The sequence below is a fragment of the Dasypus novemcinctus genome, chromosome 22 (assembly GCF_030445035.2).
Source record: "Dasypus novemcinctus isolate mDasNov1 chromosome 22, mDasNov1.1.hap2, whole genome shotgun sequence".
Lineage (NCBI taxonomy): Eukaryota > Metazoa > Chordata > Mammalia > Cingulata > Dasypodidae > Dasypus > Dasypus novemcinctus.
In genome coordinates this window covers 70,094,384-70,121,381 of record NC_080694.1, presented here as the reverse complement: position 1 = coordinate 70,121,381, position 26,998 = coordinate 70,094,384, and the positions used below count along the sequence as shown (strand labels likewise).

The window sequence follows — 26,998 nt, the reverse complement described above, 5'->3', positions numbered from 1 at the left end:
CAAATGGATCATTTTGAACAAAATTTGGAATGCACACCATCGAATGATACCAATGATGCTTAATTCCTGTGTGTTATGAAAGGTTTATCTTTAACAATTCTCAAAAATTTAATTAATATGCAATTCATGTTAATCATTTTATACTGGATAATACAGCTCACTTCCTTTTGTTCTTCAAAAGAGTTTGCCAGGAAAGTAAAAAGGCAGCCTACTCAATGAGAGAAAATATTTGGCAACCATGTATCTGATAAGGGTCTGATATCCATGTCACATAAAGAGAAAATACAATTTAACAATATAAAGACAAGCAACCCAAATAAAAAATTAGCAAAAGACTTGAATAGACACTTCTCCAAAGAGGAAATGCAAATGACCAAAAAAAGGATGAGAAAATGTTCAACATCACTATTCAGGAAATGCAGTTCAAAACTACAATGACTTTTTTTTTTCTTTTACATATTGGATATCAAACTTGACACCACAATTTTGTAGCTTGATTTTTCTTCATTAAATATTCTGGCATAAGCACAGTCCCATCTTACCAAACCTTCTTAGAATATGCCTACGTACGGCACCTTAATTTAACAGGAAGTCTATTGCTGAATACACAATTAGAGTGTTAATAGAAGTGCTAGAAAAGAAAGCAGAAGGAATTATGACAAGATACTAGCAGTTGTCATTTTTGGGTAATGGGTTTTTTTTTGTTTGTTTGTTTTTTTGAGGAGGTACCTGGCCCTCATACATGAGAACAGTCACCCAAACACTGAGCTACATGTGTTCCCCATGGGTAATAAGAATTTAAGTGGTTTTCTTTTTTTCCTAAATTTTCCAATCATTCTAAAATTAATATGTTATACTGAAGTTTGGATAATTAGAGTGAAAAAGCATTTAATGTTTAAAATGATTGCTTCCATCAACCATGTGTGATCTAAGCCCCCACTCGATATAGAAGTGGAGTTGACATCACCAACCCAAGGTCCAAAGATGGAGGAATGAAATATGGATTAGAGTGAACTTACTGGTATTCTACTATAGACCTATTGTGACTCGTAATGGAAGAAACTTTAGCATTGATGTGGAGAAAGTGGTCACTGTAGTTGCTGAGGGCAGGGAGAGGGAAGAATAGGTGTGATGTGGGCATTTTCAGGACTTAGAGCTGTCCTAAGTGATATTGTAGGGACAGATACTGGACATTATATATCCTGCCATAATCCACTGAATGTATTGGGTGAGAATGTAAACTACAATGTAAACTATAATCCAGGTGCAGCAGTGCTCCAAAATGTATTCACCAAAATGAAATGAATGTGCCACAATGATAAAAAAAAAAAGTTGTTGATGTGGGAAGAGTGGGGGAATTGAGGTATGTGGGAACCTCTTTTTTTTAATGTAACATTTTTGTGATCTATGTGTCTTTAAAAAAAGACAATATAATAAAAAATAAAAAATAAAAAATGAAAAAAATGTAAAAAAGACACAAGCAGAATCACAGTAAATTTCTCACTTTCTTCTACACTGTAGTGACACTCTCCCTTAATCTTCTGATCTACACCTTGAGAAACAAAGGTTAAGTGGGCCCTGCAAAGGCTGCTTAGAAGAGACCCAAGATAAGCAGGGAAGGGAAATATACTTAGGCAATCCCTTAGATGTTGTGGGCTTTTAGGTTTTATGTTATATGGATTCTCATGTCATTTAGGAGTGCACAGCCAAATCACCTAAATAAAAGTAAGTGGGAGATTTCTTTCCAATGGCATCCAGCAGTTGTCTACTCTAAATCCTTTCTGGGAAAGTTTTATGTGTCTTTCATTGGCTAGTTTGTAAAGAACCTATGCATAAATAAATAAACATGTATAGGTATGTGCGCATTTGTAAACCTTCCTAAATCCTAATTATTGCTCTAGTGACTGACATAGTCATGGCAAACCTATTTTTGCATCACAGATGCAAAGTTTCTACCCATGGAGGTAGAGCTCAGATCATCAGAACAGAAGTTTGAGTTTAACTGAAAATAGTTCCTGTTGTTGTCAGGTCACAAGTTTAATAGAAACACTGGCAGTGGGTGTTTAGAATATGTGAAATGTGTAGGTGCATAGGAAAAGTCACAATTGCCTAAAAATGTCCCTAATTAGGAACTGCAGACTTTTATCATTCAGGAGAGTAATATGTACACCCACAAATTTTGCTCATCCTTCCCACCTGCAGAGGAATCCTCAAAAGACTCGTGCCATGAAGAAAATTTTGCTCTTTTATGTATGTCTTGCCAGCATAGAATTGTGCTAGATCCTGATTGAATAACACCTTATCTGTATAACTGGAATCTAAACCAAATATGGAAACACAATTTTTAGTATTGTCATTACATCTGAAAATTTTATGTGATAAATTCACATTAATTGCCTTATAAATAATAAAAAGTGTCATTTATAAAGTAGTTTTTTTATTGATGTTATAATTTAATAGAATTTATAAAATTCTCTTTTTTCCTGTTGAGTATAAGTATTTTCTCTATATATTAATAATAATATTGGTCATTTTTTAAACTTAAATTATTGCCCTTTTTTTCCATATGTTCACAACTGTTATTTATTTACAGAATATTATCAAGATACTTACTGACTTTCATTCTAGATCCTGTTTGGGTCTACTTTATCAAGTTATTATTTTATAAATATTGTTGTTGAAAAAAATTTATACTTTTACATAGATTAGCCTGGAGATCATTTTAATACTGATAAAAAAACTGGCTGAATATAATATGAAGTTGAATTGGGTGATTAAAAAAAAACTGCATATCAGGTGAAAAACTTGATCTAGTCAGAAGTACATTGACACACAACTTAGGAGTTGTCTGTGTTGTGCACTGAAATGATATTAATGATCTTGAGTCCCCAAAACATTGTAAACTTGTTTACCATACATAGACCATAATAAAAAAAAAGAGAGACAAATATCCTTTCCTAACAAGTGATAACAGGCACTTGTGTGAGCCTATGATGCTGACTGGTGTGAAGCTTCCCAGAGGGACCCTCCATCAGTAAGAAGATGTTCTCGTCTTCAGTAGATGACCAGATGTGTGAGCCATAAAACCCAGGGCGGATTGCCACTTCAGTGGGCATCCGAGGCAGACCAAGCCCAGCTGCCCTGACTGTCGGCCCAATGCCCATGCTGTGGGAGGCTCCCTGTGTCCTCGCCACACCTGGACCAGGGCCTTCCACCACTGCCTCAGACCCCGACTGCACCAGGCCAGGCAGGTTCCCAGGACCTCTTACTAAAAATAAGCATCTGCTATGTGTTGGCCATCAGGCCAGTGGACTTTAGAAACTCTCGTATCTGTCACCTTTAAATGCCTTGTGTGCCCTTAACCTGGTTATTGCATATTGGTTGTGTGGGCAACTTGTGAGTAGCAAGCAAATAATTTGCATGGAGTATCCAAACTATTATCTTGCTGAACCTTCTTTCAAGTTCTGTCTAACCTGCTTTTGATTTGTTATGACAATTGCAAGGCAGTAAGTAGACCTGGTGTTTCTCGGTTCATAAAATATAATGTGATTCCCATTAACAATCATAACTGTGGTGGTAAATTAAAAACCAATTGGGATTTAGGTAAGGAGAGACTATATATGGAAAGAGTATTAGAGTAAGGGAGAATGCTCTGAACATAAGATCTGCAAGTGTCAATTTTTTTCTTTGTAGGAAGAGCAAATAAGGCTAGGATTGGGTGAAATGTTGATGTGATCAGATGGCAGATCAGAGAATGTTTCATGCTGATGCCAGCCAGTTCTCTGGGAGAGGTCCTTTGAACTGATGGCGGCAGCAGAGGGTGGCCAAAATTCTGGGTCCTGTGGCAGGAGAAGAGCTTAACCAATTTTCATTAAAAACCTTTTTTTTTAACTGATTCATCAATGAGGATGCAGTTCAGCTAATCATTTATGAAACAAAGAATGGGAATTTAGAAGACCTGCATCTGGCATATCACAGATAAATGAGGGGGCATCTGTGAGTTTACCCTTGTCATATGGGCAGGATTGGTTTTTTGCAGTAAGCCAACCCCTTACTCTCACAAGGATGGGAATTGCTTTAACTATCGCTGTCTTCCAGGACCTCAGGGCCTTAGTAAGGTGTAACACAATGAGTGGCCATATTCAACTTAAATTTTCTTTGCTTCATTAGGAGAGTCAAAGATTTAAAAACAATCTGATTTCCAGAATCATTAAAATCTTATAAATTCAAACAGACATAATATTAAAAAATAAACAATATGGTTATATCCACAAGATTAAAAATCTTAATATTTTCTTAATAGCCCTTACATTTATACTAAGTAATTTAGTTTGCCATTAAATTTTAATTGGCATAATGTAAACAAAAAAGAAAACACAAATCATAAGTGTAGAGCACAATGAATTATTACAAGATGAAAAGGCATTTGCCGGCAACACACTCACATCTAGAAACATGCATCATCAGCACCGTGGATGCTTTCCATTTACATCTGTAAAGGCATGCCTTATGTTAAAAAAAAAGATTCTGTAAGACAAGATATTATATACAGGAGTTTACTTTAGCAGTTATGATTAATGAGTAGGGCAGCATCCCAACCATACTTGGAAGGAGCTTTGCTGAGGGAGTGGAAAGGGGAAGCTTAGGGCAAATACATCATTGTTCTACAAAAAAATTTACATAAAAAGAGAAAGAAATGTTTTTCAGCATTATATGGTTTGTTTTAGGATTGTTCTCAAATATAAATTTTAAAAGTTAATGTTTACACAGCTTATGCTGATTAAAACTAAAAGAGAAGCTTTCAGAAAGAAAAAATAAAATCAGTTAATCTCATGAGGTAGAACAGGGCCTCAACACCAGGGCTGCAAGTTCTACACAGGGACATCTTCTGGAGTCACTTGGTCCTTTCCACTTCTTTATCTTAAGTTCAAAAATGCAGGGAATCTGAAATAAAGGAGTAAGCCCTGTTAGGAACCCTGTGAGAGGCCTCCAGTCCTGCCTGAACCAGCCTCCCTGGACTGGGTCCTGGCCTGGACTCTGTCGTGGGCAAGTTGGTGGAAAACAGCACAGGCTGGTTTTGAAGGTCGAATCAATGACACATTGGACATGCTCGGCCAGTTCCTCTTATGGCCGGAGGGGCACTTAGTGCCAGGTCCACGGCAGACTTGGCCCAGTGGTTAGGGTATCCATCTACCACATGGGAGGTCCGCGGTTCAAACCCGCGGCCTCCTTGACCCGTGTGGAGCCGGCCCATGCGCAGCGCTGATGCGTGCAAGGAGGGCCCTGCCACGCAGGGGTGTCCCCCGCATAGGGGATCCCCACGTGCAAGGAGTGCACCCTATAAGGAGAGCTGCCCAGCGTGAAAGAAAGTGCAGCCTGCCCAGGAATGGTGCCGCCCACACGGAGAGCTGACACAACAAGATGACGCAACCAAAAGAAACTACAGATTCCTGTGCCGCTGACGGCAACAGAAGCAGACAGGGAGGATGCAGCAAATGAACATAGAGAACAGACAACCGGGGTGGGTGTGGGTGGGGGGAGAAATAAATAAATAAATAAATCTTAAAAAAAAAAAAAGAAAGAAATAAACAGCATTGCATGGAGGGATTTTGAACCACCTCCAATAATGCAGGCACATGTAAGTGGAAATATTGAGGGGAGGTTGGTGACACTGTGAAATTTAAAGCTTTAAAAATTAAGATGCTGGGGGAATGGGTATAGCTCAGTGGTTCAGCGCCTGCTTTCCATTTATGAGGTTCCTGGTTCAATCCCTCATATGTCCTAAATATAAATATATATAAAGATGTTGGAACATAAGCATATTTGGTGGATTTTTATGTTCACCTGTTTTCTAAACAGTATATATTTTGCTAACATAATCGAACATGAGAAATTATTTGTGTGACTGTGTCGTTTGCAAAAGAAAAAAGGCTAAAAAAAAATAAATCAAATATTTACTTTATATTGCTTTGTGCTCCATGAACGTTAATTAAATGTCAATATTTATACTTCTGTATATTTTATAATTTTTCTGACAGCTTGTTTTATATTTGTTTTAATAAAATGTACATAATAAAATATTTTACTATTTTTATTACACATGAAATAAATATTTATTGAAGAAACCTCAGAAATAGAGATAAGAAATAATCATTGAATATATAACTGCATAGGAAAAACACTGTTAACATTTCCTTCTTATTCTTTCAAATTTACTTTTTAAAAATTTTATTGAAGTATATTATTCATACATGAACATACATAAACAAAACAAACCAAGTGTCCATCCACCAATGAATAAACAAAATGTGGTATATACATACTGCTGAGACCAGCTCAGCAATAGATTTGCATGAAGGGAAGGCAACATAGAACTGAAGAAATAAAAGGCCAGAAAGAAAGACACAAGAGAGAAAATAAAGATGGGACCAGGAGACTCAACAGCTTCTGGAACTGAGAGCCTTGGCCCTAGTTTCCGTACCATATTTATGAGAAATTACAAAGCAGTGGTTCTCTATGTTCATTTTCAAGGCTGCTTTTTATTATTATTAAGGTTGTAGCTCCTACAATGCTAGGAAGCAGGCCATAACAGAGTTTAAAAGTCTCCACATGCGAAAAATTTTTGTGCTGACCAGACAGCATTCCATCTAGTCAAGGCTGGTGTTCCTAAGCCCACACTTCTTATCTGCATTATGGAAATGTTTCAATTTCAAGCCAGGTTCCCACATTCAAATTCAAGCTATTTTCCCACACATATGATGAAATACTATGCTGCAATAAGAAGAAATGAAATTGGGACATATGTGGTAACATAGATGAGTCTTGAAGACATTATACTAAGCAAAGTAAGCCAGACACAAAAGGACAAATATTGCATGGTCTCATTAATATGAACTAAATACAAATAATAAACACATGGAATTAAAACCTAGAGTACAGGTTATAAGGAGATAAGAGGAGGGTTGAGAAGAACTATGGATGCTTTTATGTACGTAGAAGTTTTAATTAACTTGACTGTAGAAGTGTGGAGATGGATAGAGTTGATAGTAACACATTATAGTGAGTAATAACTGGCTTATAAATGGGATTGTGACTGAAAAAGGTAGTCTGGGGAAGTAAATGTCAATAGAAAGTAAGCTAAAGAATAATCTAGGGACTGAATAACACAGTGAACCCAGAGGTGGTTGAAAATGGTGGTTAAGGGTAAGCCAGAGTTCTTCTGTGAGCTAGAGAAGATGTACATCACTATTGCAGGGTGATGGGAATATCAAATTTACTTTTTTCAGAAAAAAGTGGTCAGTCTACACAAGCTGTTTTTAAGCTTGCTAGCATATTTTAATACTAAATAAAACATGTATGCCTTTCTAGATTAATAGACAACTTCTAAATATTCCATCCGTCTAAAGTTGTATCATAATAAGTTATTTTTGCATGTTTGGGTTGGTTACCTTATTAATTACTGCACACACATGTAAATAAACACCACAGAGTACTATTACTATGTTTCAAGAAATTAATTGAATGAGCTTTGCAAATAAGGGTATGGAGGAAATGTATACCTTGGTCATTAGTGAGCTCACTCCTATCCAAAGATAGAAGTATAACACCTAAAAATAGCACGTTCTAAAGTAAGAGTAAGTCACTTTATTGTAAGGATAGTCTTAAGTTAAATCACAGAAACTGTCAGAGTATGCCACTCTTTGTTGTATTACAACTAAGGTATGACTTCTTAATAAACCCTCACAGATCAAGTGTTAACATGGAACCTCCCTGAGAACCAGATGTTAAAATCCAAGGCATGTATTTACAGGAGCTTAGAGCTACTCAATTGTATTATAAACATTGTAGCAGTTTGATATAGTTATGAATTCCAAAAATAAATATTGGATTATGTTTGTAAACTCATCTGTACCTAGGCCTGATGAAATTATGATTAGGGCTTTGATTGGGTCATATCACTAGAGTGGGGACTCACAGATAAAAGACATGGCAAAAGACAGAGTTGGCAGGTTTTTAATGTTGGAGTTTTGATGTTGGAGTTTGATGCTGAAGTCTTAAGCTGGAGCCCCAGGTGTAAGCCCACAGAGGAAAGAGAAGCAATTCCTGGGAAGAGAGGAACACTGAGCCCAGAGAGAAGCAAGACCCAGGAAGAGAGAAAGCCAGGAAGCCTGAATCCTGGCAGACATTGGCAGTCATCATGCCCAAATACGTGGAAATAGACTTTGGTGAGGGAAGTAACTCATGCTTTATGGTTTTGTATCTGTAAGTATCTACCCTAAATAAACACCCTTTTTAAAAGGCAGGAAGAGATGAGAGGTGGAGGCGTCTTCGGGACATGGAGCTGCCCTGGATGGTGCTTCAGAGGTAATCACCGGACATTGTAAATCCTCACAGGGCCTACATGATGGAATAGAGGAGAGTATGGGCCATGATGTGAACCAATGTATATGAGGTGCAGAGGTGCCCAAAGATGTACTTACCAAATCCAATGGATGTGTCATGATGATGGGAACGAGTGTTGTTGGGGAGGGGGGGAGAGGGGGGGTGGGGGGGTGGGGTTGAATGGGACCTCACATATATATTTTTAATGTAATATTATTACAAAGTCAATAAAAAAAAAAAAAAAAAGTCAACAGAATTCTGGTATTTTCCGTCAGCACCCTTTCTTTTTCCTTGAGTGCAAGTCTTTGGATGAACTCCATATAGATTGAATCAGAACTCATCTGCACATATATATTTATATATATATATTTAATTACATGAAAATTTTGAAAATGATTTATGTAATTATTTTTAGTTCAGTTTTCTTCTTCCACCCTTGGATATTAATATTATCCTTTTCTTTTGAAACATTTTCACTATGGGATCTCTTAGTAAAAGTTTCCCATATTTTTCTTTCAATAATCTAACAAATATCTTTGAAATATGAGTTTACTTTCATTTGCATGTTTACATATTTTCATGGCACCCTCAAATCAAAAAGAAATTTTTGATTCTATATTTACCGATAAAGAAAATTTTATAAAGGTCTAAAACATGGTTTATGGAAAGAAATAATGTGCTTCAATAAGTTACATTGGAATTAAAATCATGTGGGATGGTTAAAGAACATGTCCTTTAGTGTCCAGGGAAGACAGCAAATGATGGGTCCCTCAAGAGCTAGAAAATGCCTGAGACTGTGGAGTGAGAATTTTCCAGACTCCTGAGATAGAACCTGGAAATTTATACTCTGATCCTAGACTAAAATATCTTGGAATATCTATCAGTTTTGGACTCATCTCACAAAAAATTCCCTTCCAGAGTTTGACAAAAAGAAATTTAGTACAGAGATGTCTCATATATATAAGGTATATAGATATGTATGGATATTAATTGGGTATTGACATAGTAAGTAGAGTTTCACGCAACAACTGAGGTAGTGCAGAGTTATGTTTCTGGGGAACTATGTTGTACTCCACAATGTAGCAGTAACAATCCCCCAAGTGTAATGGCAAAGACCATTAAAGAAGGATGGTCCAACAAAGAGCCCCTGATACTGATGACTATACTTATGAGCCTGTGCACCTGAAACACAAACGAGTACTAGAGATGCAGGGTGCCTAAGAGTTACCTCTTGTGAGTCTCCATGCTGCTCAAATGTAGCCATTCTCTAAGTTAAACTCAGCATTTAAATGTTTTACCTTCCCCCTAGCATGGGACATGACTACTGGGGATGAGCGTGCCTTGTGCTAAGGGACTGCTACCAAACACCAGCTGATGATGTAACTAGAAAAAGACTTTGAGTAAAATTGTTGACTCAGACCAGCAGAATATCTCAGCCTACATGTACTATCAGGTGCTAAAAATTGCTTATTGACCTTGAATAAAAGGGGGAAATGTAAAGGAAAAATGAGTTTATATGTCTATGAGTCTCTGAAAAGAGTTGGGAGGTCATCAGAGAGGTCACCCTTATGCATGCCTCAGCAGGGTCCCAGAGACAGCCAAACAACCCCAGGAACTGGTTCCCCTGAGGTCTACAGAGACCCACAGGTTCTATGGTTATGGCAGATGGCTCTGGAGTTCAGTGCCATGTCAGTTGGCCCTTCTTTGGAGTTTGTGCTCCTGAGTGTGATGGAGTTGGACTCAGATGTGACCTTTCTACCTATGCCTCTTCTGTCACTTTTACTGAACCTGTGGTTGGCAATGGGGTTGGTGTATATGCAGGAGACTTTAATCTCTGGACTGTCCATGTGAGAGCCAGGCCCTGAGCCTCAGCAGACTTGTAACTCCTATCCTCTGGTTTATTGGACTTACCCCATCCAACAAACAGGGAGGTGAAGAAGGTCAACCATCACACCAGGGAGCCAAGAGAGCTTACAACTGCAAGCAGGAGAATTGAATCCATCATCCATGTGGAATCTAAGCCCAGTCTCAATATAGAGGTGGAATGGACATAACCATCCCAGAGTCCAAAGGATGGAGGAATGAGTATGGTTTAGAGTGGACTTACTGATATTCTATTCTGGAACTATTGTGATTAGTAATGGAAAAAATTTTAGCACTGATGTAGAGAAAGTGGTCACAGTAGCTGCTGAGAATAGGGAGAAGTAAGAAGAAGTATATGATGTGGGGGCATTTTCAGGACTTGGAGTTGTCCTGGGTGGTACTGCAGGGACAGATACTGGACATTGTACATCCTGTCAAGGCCCACTGGGTGGACTGGGGGAGAGTGTAAACTACAATGTAAACCATCATCCATGTGGTGCAGCAGTGCTCCAAAATGTATTCACCAAATGCAATGAATGTGCCCTGATGTTGAAAAAAAAATGCTATATTATATAAGACAGATTGGTACTGGTACAAAAATAAACATATTTATTTTTAAAAAGTAAATTGGGATACTGAAAAAATGAATAATATAAAAAATGGTGTTTTTTTGAACTTTTGATTTTCATCACTGTAATAGGTATTGCTCTGTATGGACAAACAATCTCTTCTGTTTCTTCCTTGGTGTCTACATCCTTTTTTTTTTTCTTTTAACTATGTCTACAAAAAGGTTTTAGGTCAAAATAAAGTCACCAGAGTTTGCCGGAAGGCAGGGCAAGATGGTGGCTGAGTGAGACTACCTGATAATATCTCCTGCAAAGAAGTGGCTGGGCAGCGTTGGAGGCTCTTCTGGACCAGGCTGTTTCAGGATTTTTGCAGGTCAGGAGGTGTCTGGACATTGATTTGGTGGGAAGGTAACAGAGAAAATACGTCTATAAAATATACAGGGAGGTCCTGGCTGCACACGGAAAGCTCCATCCTTGGGTGGGCTGAGCTGCGTGGGTGCTACCACCGTGGTTTTTTTTTTTTTTTTTGGAGGCTCTGCAGTACTGGGGAATTCATAAGCCCTGAGCAGCCTATTGGGGGGTTAATAGGACAGGAGGCACTTGCAGACCAATTTGGGGAGACAAACAGAAGTTTTATTGCAAAGAGGGGGGAATTTTTGATTGCAGACACAAACAATAGCGCTTCCGCCTAGAGCCCCACCCCCCCCCAAACCAAGCTGCTGATCTATTGTGGACTTAAAGTGATAGCAATAAAGAGACACCACCAGGGTCTGGCAGGGTGGGAGACATTTGGAAGCTGATTAGGGGAATATTTTGCGAAGTGTGGGAATTTCGGATTTGGACTCTGTTATTGGTGTTTCCAGCTGGAGCCCCACCCCTGGATCTGGCTATTGATCTGTGTCATTAAATTGGCTGCAGTCTAGAGGCACCCTCAGGTGGCCATTCCAGGGGATCACAGGGTGGGAGGGGTCGTGAAGTCAATTGGTGATACATCCACAGAATAGACCCCTGTGAGTGAGTGAATTGTAGGGTACAGAACACAGGACAGAGCTTGCGGATGTGACCTCACCCATAGGGCTGGCACCCAGCTGCAGGGATCCCTGGAGGCTGTGATGCACCATGGTGCTCCCAGGCTTCCTGTTAACCAAACTTGAGGTTGCCAGGTCTGAGTCCCCTAAACCCTGGTGGCCCACACCCCAGAGACTCACACCTCTTGAGTCTTCAATATCTCAGACTTTCCATCCCTGAATCCATCACACCCTGAGGTCCATCTGAGGTCCTTGAATGTCCTAGCCCTCAATGTTTGTGTTTTTTCTTTTGTTTTGTTTTGTTTTTATTTTTGTTCTATTTTATTTTTTATTTTATTTTTTTAATGTTCTGATTGCTAACATTGCATTATCCCCTAGTCTTTTCTCCCAGCATATCCCCCAAAGTCTTTTTTTTTTCAGTTATTTAGGGTGTTTTTTTTTTCAATTGGTATTGTGGCTGTGGTGGTTGGTGTATATCTTTTTTCTCTCTTCCCTATCTGTTCCCCGCCCTTTACCCACCCACTTTTTCTTTCTTCCTTTCTTCTCTTTTTTTTCTTTCTCTCTCTCTTGTCCCTCATCTTGTTCTTATTCTATTTTATCTTAACTATAAAATAAGTGCTGCAGGGAACACCTTACATTTGCTGGGTTTCCTTATCCTCCACTGCCTCACTTCTGTGTGAATAGATTTTGGCTATCTACACTATCCCCTTTCCCCTACATCTTGATAGCCTCCATCATCTACTGTCTCTCCTATATTCCACCTCCCTTTCTTTGATCCACAAAGTGTCTAACTCTTCATTTCTAATACCTTTGTTTTGTTTTCTGTCTGTTATCCACTCTTGAAACTATTGCCTTTCTTTTCTCTTTCCCTCTCTCACGAAAACAATAGCTCTTTAGTTCATACCATATTCCTCCCATATTCAGTCATCTACCTCATTATAGGTACTCTACCTACCGCTATAATGGTGCACAATTTACATAAATCTAACCTCCATCCTCCCAGATCTCATATTGTTGCTTTGTTAATATATATCACCAATACTACTTTACACTTTTTCCTTGCTTACACAGTTGCCTTTCCCCAGCACTAATACTTTCCTTTAAAGTGAACTCAACCAGCAATAAGAAATTAGAATAAGAAGAACAAAGTGACAAAGAGAAGATATAACACTTATGCAAAAACAACAGCTAATTAATCTCGAAGACTAGACAAAGAAGCTAAGGAACTGATTAAACCCGTCAAGATAAAATGATGACCAGACAGCAACAAAAATCTACAAACCAAACCAGTAACCAGGAAAACATGGCTGAATCCAATGAACAAACTAAAAATCGGGAAGGGGAGCAGAACTTTGCACAAGTAATGGAAGATGTCAGAATATTTATCACCGACAAATTTGATGAAGTAAAGGAAGAGGTTAAAAACATGAAGACAACACTTGGAGGGGAAATTGCAGACATATGCAAAAAGATAACAGGTATGATGAAAATGAACACCACAGTTCAAGAAATCAAAAATACACTTACAGCAAATATCAGCAGACTAGAAGAGACAGAGCAGAGAATTAGAGATGTGGAAGACAGTACATCAGAAATCAAACAGATAGTAGAATTGGTCGATAAAAAGATAGAAAAAATCCAGCTAGGACTTAGGGACCTGAATGATAATGCAAAACGCTCAAACATACATATTATAGGCATTCCAGAAGGAGAAGAGAAGGGAAAGGGGTCAGAAGGAGTGTTGCAGGAAATAATGGCTGAAAACTTCCCAAATCTACTAAAAGAGACAGATGTACATATCCAAGAAGCACAGCGCACTCCACTGGTCATAAACCCCAACAGGCCCACCCCAATACATACACTTGTCAAATTATCCAATGCTCAAGACAAAGAGAAAATTCTAAAAGCAGCAAGAGAAAAGAAAAGCATCACATACAAGGGAAGCTCTATAAGATTAAGTGCTGATTTCTCATCTGAAAACATGGAGGCAAGAAGGCAGTGGTATGATATAGTCAAGGTACTAAAGGAAAAAATTTCCAACCAAGAATACTCTATCCAGCTAAACTAGGATTCAAAAATGATGGAGAGTTCAAAATATTCGCAGATAAACAGAAACTGAAAGAGTATACCAACAAGAAACCTCACCTTCAAGAAATTCTAAAGGGAGTTCTGCAGCAAGAAAGGAAAAAACAGGACAGGCATAGTTGGAGGAGAGTGTAAGAGCAACAAAAAAGAGAAAAATAGAAGGAAAAAAATACAAACAAAATATGACAAACACAAATCCAATCAAAATATGGCTGACACAAATAATTCCTTGAAAGTAACAACACTGAATGTCAACGGATTAATCTCACCTATCAAAAGATTCAGACTGGGACATTGAATAAGGAAATATGACCCATCTATATGCTGTCCACAAGAGACACATCTTAGACCCAGAGACTCATGGAGGTTGAAAGTGAATGGCTGGAAAACAATCATACAAGCAAACAATATCCAAAAAAAGGCAGGAGTAGATATATTAATATCAGACAAAATAGACTTTAAATGTGAAAATATTGTGAGAGACAAAGAAGGACACTACATTTTAGTGAAAGGGACAATCTGTCAAGAAGATAGAACAATCATAAATATTTATGCTCCTAAAGGGCGCCTCTAAATACGTGAGGCAAACGTGGGAAAAACTAAGTGAAAAAATAGATGCCTCTACAATTATAGTGGGGGATTTTAATACACCACTATCAACTCTGGACAGAACATCTCAAAAGAGAATCAATAAAGAAACAAAATATTTGAACAGTATATTAGAGGAGCTGGATCTAATAGACATACACAGTTCATTATACCCAAACACAGCAGGATATACATTTTTCTAAAGTGCACATGGATCATTCTCCAAGATAGATCATATGCTCGACCACAAAGAAAGCCTTAATGAATTCAGAAAGATCAAAATCATACAAAACAATATCTCTGACCACAGTGGAGTGAAGCTGGAAATTTGCAAGGGACAGAGGCCCAGATTTCACATCACGATTTGGAAATTAAACACCACACTCTTAGAAAACCAGTGGATCAAAGAGGAAATCTCAAAAGAAGTCAATGACTAACTTGAAACAAATGATAATGATAACACAACATACCAAAATTTATGGGATGCAGCAAAAGCAGTACTGAGAGGGAAATTTATAGCCATAAATTCATATATCAAAAAAGAAGAAAGAGCAAAAATTGAAGAACTAACTGCACATTTGAAGGAATTAGAAAAACAGCAACAAAGTAACCCAACAGGAAGAAGAAGGAAGGAAATAACAAAGATAAGAGCAGAACTAAATGAAATAGAAAATAAGAAAGCACTTGAAAAGATAAACAAGACCAAGAGCTGGTTTTTTGAGAAGATCAACAAAATTGACAAACCTTTAGTGAGACTAACAAAGAAAAAAAGAGAGAAGATGCAAATACACAAAATAAGAAATGAGAAAGGTGATATCACCACTGACCCCACAGAAATAAAGACTATCATAAGAGGATACATTGAAAAACTATATTCCAACAAAAATGACAATTTAGAGGAAATGGACAAATTCCTAGAATCACATAAGCAACCCATACTGACGAAAGAAGAAACTGATGATCTTAACAAACCAATCACAAGCAGAGAGATAGAATCAGTCATTAAAAATCTCCCAACTAAGAAGAGCCCAGGGCCAGACGGTTTCACAGGTGAATTCTACAAAACATTCCGGAAAGAACTAACACCAATCTTGCTGAAACTATTCCAAAAAATTGAAACAGAAGGAACATTGCTGAACTCCTTCTATGATGCCAACATTACCCTAGTATCAAAGCCAAACAAAGACACCACAAGAAAGGAAAATTACAGACCAATTTCTCTAATGAACCTAGAAGCAAAAATACTTAACAAAATACTTGCTAATCGTATTGAACAACACATTAAATGAATTATACACCACGACCAAGTGGGATTTATTCCAGGTATGCAAGGATGGTTCAACATAAGAAAATCAATCAATGTAATACACCATATAAACAGATTGAAGGAAAAAAATCACATGATTATATCTATAGATGCAGAAAAAACATTTGACAAAATACAGCACCCTTTCTTGATAAAAACACTCCAAAAGATTGGAAGAAAAGGAAATTTTTTGAACATGATAAGGAGTATATATGAAAAACCTAAAGCCAACCTTGTTTACAATGGAGAAATCCTAAAAGCCTTCCCTCTAAACTCAGGAAAAAGACAAGGATGCCCATTGTCACTGCTCCTATTTAACATTGTCTTAGAAGTACTTGCTTGAGCACTGAGGCAAGAACCAGATATAAAAGGCATTCAAATTGGAAAGAAAGAAGTCAAAATTTCATTATTTGCAGATGACATGATCCTATACATAGAAAACCCTGAGAGATCTACAACAAAGCTTCTAGAACTCATAAATGAGTTTCGTAAAGTCACAGGTTATAAGATCAATGCGCAAAAATCAGTAGCATTTCTGTACACGAATAATGAGCAAGATCAGGAGGAAATCAAGAAACAAATACCATTCACAATAGTAAATTAAAAAATCAAATACTTAGGAATAAATTTAACTAAAGAGGTAAAGAACTTATACACCGAGAACTATACAAGACTGTTCAAGGAAATCAAAGAAGACATAAATTAATGGAAGAATATTCCTTGTTCATGGATAGGAAGACTGAATATTATTAAGATGTCTATCCTACAAAAACTGATCTACACATTCAATGCAATTCCAATAAAAATCAACACAGCCTTCTTTAAGGAGCTAGAAAAACTAACTATGACATTTATTTGGAAGGAAAAGAGACCCCGAATAGCCAAAGACATATTGAAAAAGAAAAATGAAATTGGAGGAATCACACTACCTGGCTTCAAAATATACTACAAAGCTACAGTACTGAAAACAGCATGGTATTGGCATAAGGAGAGACACACAGACCAATGGAATCAAATTGAAAGCTCTGATATAGTAGCTCACATATATAGCCATATAATATTCGATAAATCCACTAAACCCTCTCAACTGGGAGAGAGTGGCCTATTCAACAAATGGTGTCTGGAGAACTGGATAGCCATATGTAGAAGAATGAAAGAGGATTACCATCTCACACCTTATACAAAGATCAACTCAAGTCGAATCAAAGACCTAAATATAAGAGCCAAGACCATAAAAACCTTGGAAAGCAGTGTAGGGAAACATCTGCAGGACCTTGTAATAGGAAATGGATTCATGAATATCACACCAAAAGCACAAGCAGCAAAAGAACTAATAGATAAATGGGACTTCCTCAAAATTAAAGCCTCCTGCACCTCAAAGGAGTTTGTCAAGAAAGTAAAAAGGGAGCCCACACAGTGGGAGAAAATATTTGGCAACCATATATCTGATAAGAAACTTATAACTTGCATATATAAAGAACTCATATATCTTGAAAATAAAAAGATAAACAACCCATTTAAAAAATGGGAAAAAGATTTAAACAGACACTTCTCCAAAGAAGAAATACAAATGGCTAAAAAGCACATGAAAAAAATGTTCCAAATCTCTAGCTATCAGGGAAATGCAAATCAAAACTACAATGAGATACCATCTTAATCCCATAAGATTGGAAGCTATGAAAAAAACAGAAGAATACAAATGCTGGAGAGGATGTGAAGAATGGGGAACACTCATCCACTGCTGGTGGGAATGCAGAAGGATCCAACCATTCTGGAGGACTGTTTGGCTGTTTCTCAAAAAACTAACCATAGATTTGCCATATGACCCAGCAATACCACTGCTGGGTATATACCCAGCAGAACGGAAAACAAGGACACAAACAGATATATGCACACCAATGTTCATAGCAGCATTGTTCACTATCGCCAAAAGTTGGAATCAACCCAAATGCCCATCAACAGATGAGTGGATCAATAAAATGTGGTATATACACACAGTGGAATACTACTCAGCTGTAAGAACAAATACACTACAAACACACGTGATAACATGGATGAATCTTGAGAACCTTATGTTGCGTGAAGCAACCCAGGCATTGAAGGACAAATACTACATTACCTCAATGATATGAAATAAGCAAGCTGCCTCAGAGAGGAAGAGACTGAATGATAGGCTTACAGGAAATCGGGGGGTGGAGGAAGGAAGTGAGCCAACGTCTGCAGGGGTGGAATTTATGATGAGCTGGTGGTAAGTATGAACACAAAGAAGAGATAAAATGGGGGCAAGGGGTTGCCTTTGGGAGGGGTTTTGCAGGTTTGAGGAGGGCTGGCGATGGGCGGATGGGTAATATTGCACAAAAGTGGGGGGAGGGAGGGGTAGCATACGAACATAGGAGAGTGTCAGGTGTTGGTGGAGAGTAAAATGCCGAGAAAATCATATCAAAATATAATTAAGAGGGGTACCTGTTTAGAATGCTCAGAGGGGATGGTCTGATGCGGGACGGGCTCCTGGGGAATGTCTGAATGCTCATTTTGCCAGAGTGGGTGGCACCATTGGGTAGAGACCCAAATAGTGAGAGTGGGGGTGGACCCACATCCTGGGGAGGACTAATGCCATCAAATAGAGGGAACTGTATCTCTCAAGAGAAAGGGTGGCTCCCAGGGCATTGGGGCAATTGAGCAAGTTAGACCCTGAACACTATTCCAACTATCTCTGAACGTGGCTCCTCGGGAAACGGAGGTTGGCTGTCACCATGGGCACCAAGGTGGATGGGAAAATGGATGTTAAATGTGTGGAACCAAGGTAAATGGGGGGTAAGAGAGGAGTTTCGTGAGAGTACACAAGGATGGATATAAAACATGTAATATTACACCATAACATATAGGAGACAACAGACTGATAATGTAAACCATAACATCAAACATAGGATAACTAAAAAATTAGAAAACTGTGTATCCTAAAGTATGCACCACAATGTAAGCACAGATGTCACCTTGTGTGAAAGCTATTGTCTCAGACTCTGTACATCAATTTAAGTAAATATGATGTGAATAGGGTGTAAGAGTATTGCTGTGGAAGGGAAAAGGTTTTGTGATGGATGTGTGGGAGTGCTGTATATTATATATATGAATTGCTGTCTTCAAGGGCTCTTGTTAAGAGAAGTTCAATAATTAGGGGGAAAAAAAAAGAAAGAAAAAGATAGGATGGAGAATTTTTTCCAAGTCAACACGTATTCTATATCTAAGCTTTAAACACATCGCTATATGACAGTTTGCTAGTAAGGGATCCTGACATTATATTGGGCTTCAATTCTCAGGAAGTTCTGGATCACAGAGTGGTTCAACAATGGCAATGGAGGAATACTGGTATAGGATGCTATTTACAGGTGATATATGGCTGACAGGGAGTTATACAGGACATGTGTCCAGGGTGCATGGTAATCTTTGGATATACTCATAGTGGCAACAATTAAAAACTACAGCTGGGGGGTGTACTGGGTTCCTGGCTGGTGGTGCTCTGTCGTGGTCCCTAGGGGAGCAGTGACAGTCTCCCAGGTGCAGCAGCAAGGACCGGGAAGGAATGAGGGTCCAACAGTGAGCTCCTGACGCCAATGATTATGCTTGTGAGCTGATATGCCTGAAATAAGAACAAGGCCTAGAGCAGCATTGTGCCTGGGAATTTCCTCCTGACAGCCTTCATGTTACTCAAATGTGGCCAGTCTCGAAGCCAAACTCAGCATGTAAATGCAATGCCTTACCCCCAGCCTGGGACATGACATCCCGGGATGAGCCTCCCTGGCACCGAGGGATCACTATCAACTACCAACTGATGATGCAACTGGAAAATGACCTGGAAAGGAAGGTTCAATGCAGATCAGTAGAATATCCCTGTCTACATAAAATAACATGACTTTAAAATGCTGTTTGACCTAATGTAAGGGGGAAATGGAAAGGAGAAATGAGTTTATATGGCTATGAGTCTCTAAAAAAGAGTCTGGAGGCTGTCAGAAGGATTGCCCTTATGCACAACTGAGCAGAGTCTAAGAGACAGATAAAGTAGATACTATCCCCATGTATTGGTTCCTTGGAGGGCTAAAGAGACCCACAGGTTCTATGGTCATGGCAGATGGGGTTAACTGCCATGTCAGATGGCCCTTCTTTGGAGCTGGTGTTTCTGCATGATGGAACTGGACTCAGCTGGGATCTCTTTTCATAAGACTTTCATGCTACTTTACTGGAATTGTAGTTGGTGTTGGGGTTTAAGATATATTTAGGGGATTTGAATCTCTGGACTGACAATATGTTAGCCAGGCCCTGAGCCTCAACAGACTCCAGCTCCTACAATCGGATTTATTGGACTCACCTCACTCAGCTAAAATGGAGTTGAAGAAGGACAACCACCACACCATGGAGCCTAGAGTGCCTACAACTGAAAGCAGGAGGATTGCATCCAGTATGCATGTGGAATCTGAGCCTCCTCTTGACATAGAGGTGCAACGGACACAACCAATCCAAGGTCCACAGAGAAAAGGTGGCATTGGAGTGGGAAAAGTTGACATGATGGCTGATGGGTATGGGGAATGGCAGGAAGAGATGAGATGTGGAGGCGCCTTTGGGACTTGGAGTTGCCCTGAATGGTGCTTCAGGGGCAATCACCGGACATTGTAAATCCTCCCAGGGCCCACTGGATGGAATGGGGGAGATTATGGGCCATGATGTTGACCATTGACCATGAGGTGCACAGATGCCCAGAGATGTACTTACCAAATGCAATGGATGTGTCATGATGATGGGAGTGAATTTTGCTGGGGGGGAGTGGTGGGGTAGGGGTGGTGGGGTTGAATGGGACCTCATATATTTTTCTTAATGTAATATTTTTACAAAATCAATAAAAAATAAAAAATAAAAAAATAAAAAAGAAAGGGCGTAGACACTGAGGAAAAGATGGAAGAAGATGCCTTGCCAATTTGCATACAGGGCAACACTTATTGCAGTGATGGAAGGCAAAACATCAAAAACAATGTTTGCATTTTTTAATTTTTTGATAACCCAATTTATTTTTACCTTAATTTTTCTAAATTAATATGTATTCTATATCTAACCTTTAAACTCATCACTATATTCCATTTTACTATTAATGGAACCTGGCAATATATTGGGCTTCATATTTGAAGAAGTTTTGTATCACAGAGAGGTTCAACAATGGCAGGGTAGGAATACTGGTGTGGGATCTTACTGACAGGGGACACATGGTTGGCAGGGAGTTCTACAGGGCACATATCCAGGGTACATAACAATGTTTGGATATTTTCATAATGGTTACAATTAAAAACAACAACTGAGGGAGTGCTGAGTTCATAGCAATGGGAGCTCTATCACAGTCCCTAAAGGAACAGCAACAATCCCCCAAGTACAATGGCGAACCAAAAAAGAAGAAAGGTCCAACAATGAGCTCTTGAGAGTAATGACTATGCTTGTAAGTCTGTGCACCTGAAATAAGAACAAGGCCAAGAGCTGCAGGGTGACTAAGGGTTATGTCCTGAGAGCCTCTGTGTTGCTCAAATGTGGCCAGTCTCAAAGCCAAACTCACCATGTAACTGTGTTGCCTTCCCCCCAGCATGGGACATGACTCCTGGGGATGAGCCTCCTTGGCCCTGAGGGATTACTACCAAGTACCAGCTGATGATGTAACTAGAAAATGACCTTGAATAAAAGGTTCAACTCAGACCAGCAGAATATCTCAGTCTACATATAATACCAGGAGTTAAAAATGCTTTTTGATCTAAATAAAAGGGGGAAATGGAAAGGACAAATGAGCTTATATGGCTTTGAGTCTCCAAAAAGAGCCAGGAGGTTATCAGAGGGTTTGCCCTTATACACACATGAGCAGAGTCCCAGAGACAGATAAAGTAGATACAACTCCAGTTATTGGTTCTTCTGAGGGCTACAGAGGCACACAGGTTCTATGGTCATGGAAGATGGAGTTCAGTGCCATGTCAGTTGACCCTACTTTGGAGTTGGTGTTTCTGTGTGATTGAGCTAGACTCAGATGTGATCTTTGTCCACAAGACTCTCCTGTTACTTTTAATGGATCTGTAGTTGGTGCTGGGATTTAGTGTATACCCAGGGGACCTGAATCTCTGGACTGACCATGTGATAGCCAGGCCCTGAGCCTCAACAGACTTCAGCTCCTACACTCTGGTTTATTGGACTTACCCCACTCAGCTAACATGGAGTTGAAGAATGTCAACCACCACACCATGGAGCCAAGAGTGCCTACAACTGAAAGCAGGATGATTGCATGCAGCATCCATGTGGAATCTAAGCCCCCTCTTGACATAGATGTAGAATGGACACAACCAATCCAAGGTGTACAGAATGGAGGAATAGAATATGGATTAGAGTAGACTTACTGATATTCTATTCATGAACTATTGTGGTTAGTAGTCGAAGAAAATATGGCATTGGTGTGGAAAAAGTGGCCATGGTGGCTGCTGGGTGTGGGGAATGGGAGGAAGGGATGAGATGTGGAGGCATTTTTGGGACTTGGAATTGTCCTGAGTGGTTCTGCAGGGACAATTACTGGACATTGTAGATCATCCCATGGCCCACTGGATGGAACGTGGGAGAGTGTGGGCTGTGATGTGAACCATTGACCATGAGGTGCAACTATGCTCAGAGATGTATTCACCAAATGCAATGAATGTGTCATGATGATGGAGGAGAATGTTGCTATGGGGGGAGTAGTGGGGTGAGGGGGTGGGGGATACATGGGGACCTCATATTTTTTTAATGTAACATTAAAAATTAATTAAAAATAAAATTGAAGTAGAAATAGAGCAATTATTGGGTGGTTGTTGTTCATAAGTAACAGGATTTGGACTAAACTCTTCATCCATTAACAGATTTAAAATTAACAACAACCTGTAAAATTAGAAACTCTTGTAATGACTCTTGTACAAGTGAGGAAACTGAGACTTGACACAGCACACCTGGGTACTTAAGTCTTGCCCGACATAATCATCAGTTCCTAACAGAATTGTGCTTTGATCTCTTACCCTCAGACTCAAAGAGCTGCCATCCAGAACCAGTACTTTAGAGCAAAGATTCCAGGTCAAACGACCCTTTTGAAACTCAGTGTGAAGTTGAGAAGAGGAATTGTGGCTGTAGTCAGTGTTTCCAGGAAAGCAAAATCAAAAAAAATTAATATAGACCAACAAACCACAAGTTGGAAAGGATGGAGGGAGAAGGAAGAACTTGGAGACTTTAAGGCACAATTCTGTTTCTGAGAAGTATTTTAGTAATTGCTGATGTTTATTTGGCATTTACCACTGCCAGACATTTTTTAAGCACTATACATGAATAATTTTATTAAATACTCACCACAAATATGATGTTCTTGTACTTAGAAACATATAGGTTAAGTAAAAAAAAAAAAAAATGTCCAAGAAAAGAAAATAGAGTGATGGATAGGATTCAATAAAAGGTATTTCAGAGCAAACATTTGGTCAGCCTGAACCTAGATAACATGGTTGTTTACTGATATAAACACTTTTTATAAATATATATAAAATTTTATTTAATAACATTTCAAGTAGATTTATTTCCCAGATTAATTACTACAAACCTCCTTATACATATTTTCAAATTATGTTTTCTTTATATTATTTTTTAAAGAACTGGGATAATGTGTACAAAAAGGTTTTAAGTAATATTATATCAGTGTTGTTTTTTAAAGGAAATGCTACAGTAATTTCCTCACACTAATAAGTATACTTTCTGAAATTCTTAAAAATTTAAGCACTGTTTTAATTCTGGAACTACATATATAGGCATAGGAGTTGTGTGAAAAGATTTGTTATTCACAACCACACATTCTCCCAAAGGAAGTTCCATGAGCTATACAACTTGAATTGGTAGGTGTTTCATTTTTCAGTTTGTTTTAGCCTTATCTCTGTATATATACAGTCAGAGAGGTAAATGACATGCATGGAATACACTTCAGAGTAGATATTTAACATCTTGCCTCTTGAGTACATTTCAAGAAGAGGAAGTCCCCGGTTCCTGACTTTTCCTTAGAAATTTTGCTCTCTCCTCAGCAACCTCTTCAGGGCTCCTTTGACATCCTTGTTCCTCAGAGTGTATATGAGGGGATTGAGGGTGGGAGTCACAACTGTGTAGAAGAGGGTGAGGAACTTGCCTTGGCTGTGGCCATAGGATTGCTTGGGTTGGATGTAGATGGCTGAGCTGGGCCCAAAGAAGAGGGACACCACTATTAGATGGGATCCACAGGTCCCCAGGACCTTACGCCAAGCCTTGGTTGACTTAATTTTTACCACTGCTTGAACAATGAGTCCATAGGAGACCAATATCAAGGCCATAGGAAGAAGGAGCAGAACTAGGGTGGCCACAAATAGCTGGACTTCATTGGCATGGATGTTAACACATGCCAGCTTGATCATGGCGGGTACTTCACACAAGAAGTGGTGGAGATGGCGATGCCCACATCGGGGAAGCTGAAGAGTGATGGTACTCTGGATAACAGTGTTTCCCACTCCACTGAACCATGCTATTCCTGCTGAGGCCTTGCAAAATGAAGGGTGCATGACGGCAGTGTAATTGAGAGGTCTACACACAGCCACATAGCGGTCAAAAGCCATGACAGTAAGGAGAACACAGTAGGTAGAGCCCAATGAGAGTGACACATAGAGCTGAATGACACAGCCAGTGGAGCTGATGGTTTTGGCTGGCCCCTTCAGATTCCACAATAGCTGGGGGACAATGCTGGTGGTGAAGCAAATGTCGAGAAAGGAGAGATTTGTGAGGAAGAAATACATAGGCGTGTGGAGTTTGGAGTCCAGACAGGAGACCAGGATGATGACTGAGTTGCCGACAAGTGTCAGAAGATAGGATATCAAGACTACCACGAAAAGGACCAGCTCCAGTTGTGGCTGGTCTGAGAACCCAAGCAAAATAAAATCTCCCCAGGATGTCAAATTGATTTTCTCCATTGCCTTACTATAGAAAACAGAAAAAAATGATCATTTAGAAATTCAATTTAGGCAACTATCCTTATTACTGTTTATTTATATGAAATATAATTAAATAATACTTGAAGTAAAGCTATAGATGAGTTTTTATTGGATCTTCATAGAGAGAGGAAAATTAATAATTAATAATTAAAAAAGGTGTCTTGGGAAAACGGACTTTGGCCCAGTGGTTAGGGCGTCCGTCTACCATATGGGAGGTCCGCGGTTCAAATCCCGGGCCTCCTTGACCCGTGTGGAGCTGGCCGTGCGCAGTGCTGATGGGCACAAGGAGTGCCGTGCCACGCAAGGGTGTCCCCCGCGTGGGGGAGCCCCACGCGCAAGGAGTGCACCCGTGAGGAAAGCCGCCCAGCGTGAAAAGAAAGTGCAGCCTGCCCAGGAATGGCGCCGCCCACACTTCCCGTGCCGCTGACGACAACAGAAGCGGACAAGAAACAAGACGCAGCAAACAGACACCAAGAACAGACAACCAGGGGAAGGGGGGGAAATTAATTAAATAAATAAATCTTTAAAAAAATAAAATAAAATAAAATAAAATAAAAAAGGTGTCTTTAAGATATTGTTTTGTGTCATTTTCTAAGTCTTCAATAAATGTTTAACCCATCTTTCTTCATTTATAGGACAACTCTCTCTTCCTCATTTCCTGATAAAAATTTTTGGAAGTAGTCTACTTAGAGTACTCCTAGTTGTAGTATCTATGCAATACTCTTAGTGGCAGAGTCAAGAGGATGTGACTAGTGAGACTCAAATATTAAATAGATGAATAGTCACCATTTTCCTTTATTTTGAAAATTAGAGCACAGAAATATGGAGTGAAGTGAGTATTGGATCAGAAAAATAACTGGGATGTATTTGATGTTTTCTCTATCTCTTAGACAGGTACGTTGAGGTTCTTGCACTTATTTATCTGGTTATAGGGTGTCTATTGTCTGTCTTAGGCCAGTTATAGTTTAGAGGGGAGATAAATTATATTTAATAGTCTTTAGCAACTGGTTTATGGTATTTACAAGCTAATTTTATATTCTTAAATTAGGTAGAAATAAGATTCTTCTGGTATATTGACATAAGATTATACAAACTAACACAGACATGCACACGTTTGCCAAGATAGGAAAAAATAAAATGTATTTGATAAAAAGGAAAAAAAAACAAAACTCACCGACAAACACTCGATGGTTAAAAACAAAGGACTGAATTTGGAAAAGCCATGAGAAGGCAAAATATGTCTTGGTCAGTTTATTTTATATTATTCTGCAAAATAAAAAAAAAAACAGATATAGTCCACCTTACCTCTTTATTTACTCTTTTGTATGATATAATCACCATTGTCCTGATTTTACCTGCTGATAAAATACTATCTGACTGAATAATTTGTTATAAGGAATAATGAATGAAGGCTCAATTTGTAATTCTATTCAAGCATGTTAATATTTCATGAGTAAACTGTATCTTAAATAGAGAGAATAAGATTTTAGAATTTTAAATTCTAGACCTAAATATTCGTGTTCCTTTAACTAATAACATACTTCTCCAAAAACTTGATAAACATGCATATAAATTCCCACATGTTGCTTATTTCTAATGTTGCTTAATGTAAAATGCCAATTTATCCCAGATTGATGTGTTTTATTTTCAGTATTTAAAAATCACATTTCAATTAATTCGAGTATTCTATTCCTATGATCAAATGGGAACATAAGAAAGTATTTGCAACACCTCTAGAAAATAGCACAATTTACATATTTTAAAATATAAAATTCATCTTAAATTGAACTTTTTGTCTCCATATGAAGTTACATGTTACTCAGCCTTCATTAATCAGTAATCTACTATTTACCAATTTTCTAATTTAGTATTTAATTACAAAGTCATTTAATCTAATATGATGTTAGATTTGGAAGCAGCTTGAGAAAATATCTTTTTTTAATATTCAGATTAGCAAAGAAAAATAACATGAATATAAGTGCTGACAAGTTCCTGACTTATGTCAGAATCAGACATGAAATCAAAATAATGTAAATAATATTTCTAAGTCTTCCCATTACAATGTTCTAAATTATTTTTAAACCTCATATTATGAGGAATCATCTGAGGTGGGCTTACCACTACAGCCCCTTCTATCCTTCGTTTACA

General features: G+C 38.6%; 1 protein-coding gene across 1 annotated transcript; it reads right to left on the bottom strand.

Annotated features, from left to right (window-relative positions):
• Window positions 1-23,893: 23,893 nt before the first annotated feature.
• LOC101419145 (olfactory receptor 2J3-like) lies at window positions 23,894-24,829 on the bottom strand. The gene has a single exon (XM_004452450.1). The coding sequence runs from the start codon at window positions 24,827-24,829 to the stop codon at window positions 23,894-23,896; it is 936 nt and encodes a 311-aa protein (XP_004452507.1).
• Between the last annotated feature and the right edge of the window lie 2,169 nt (window positions 24,830-26,998).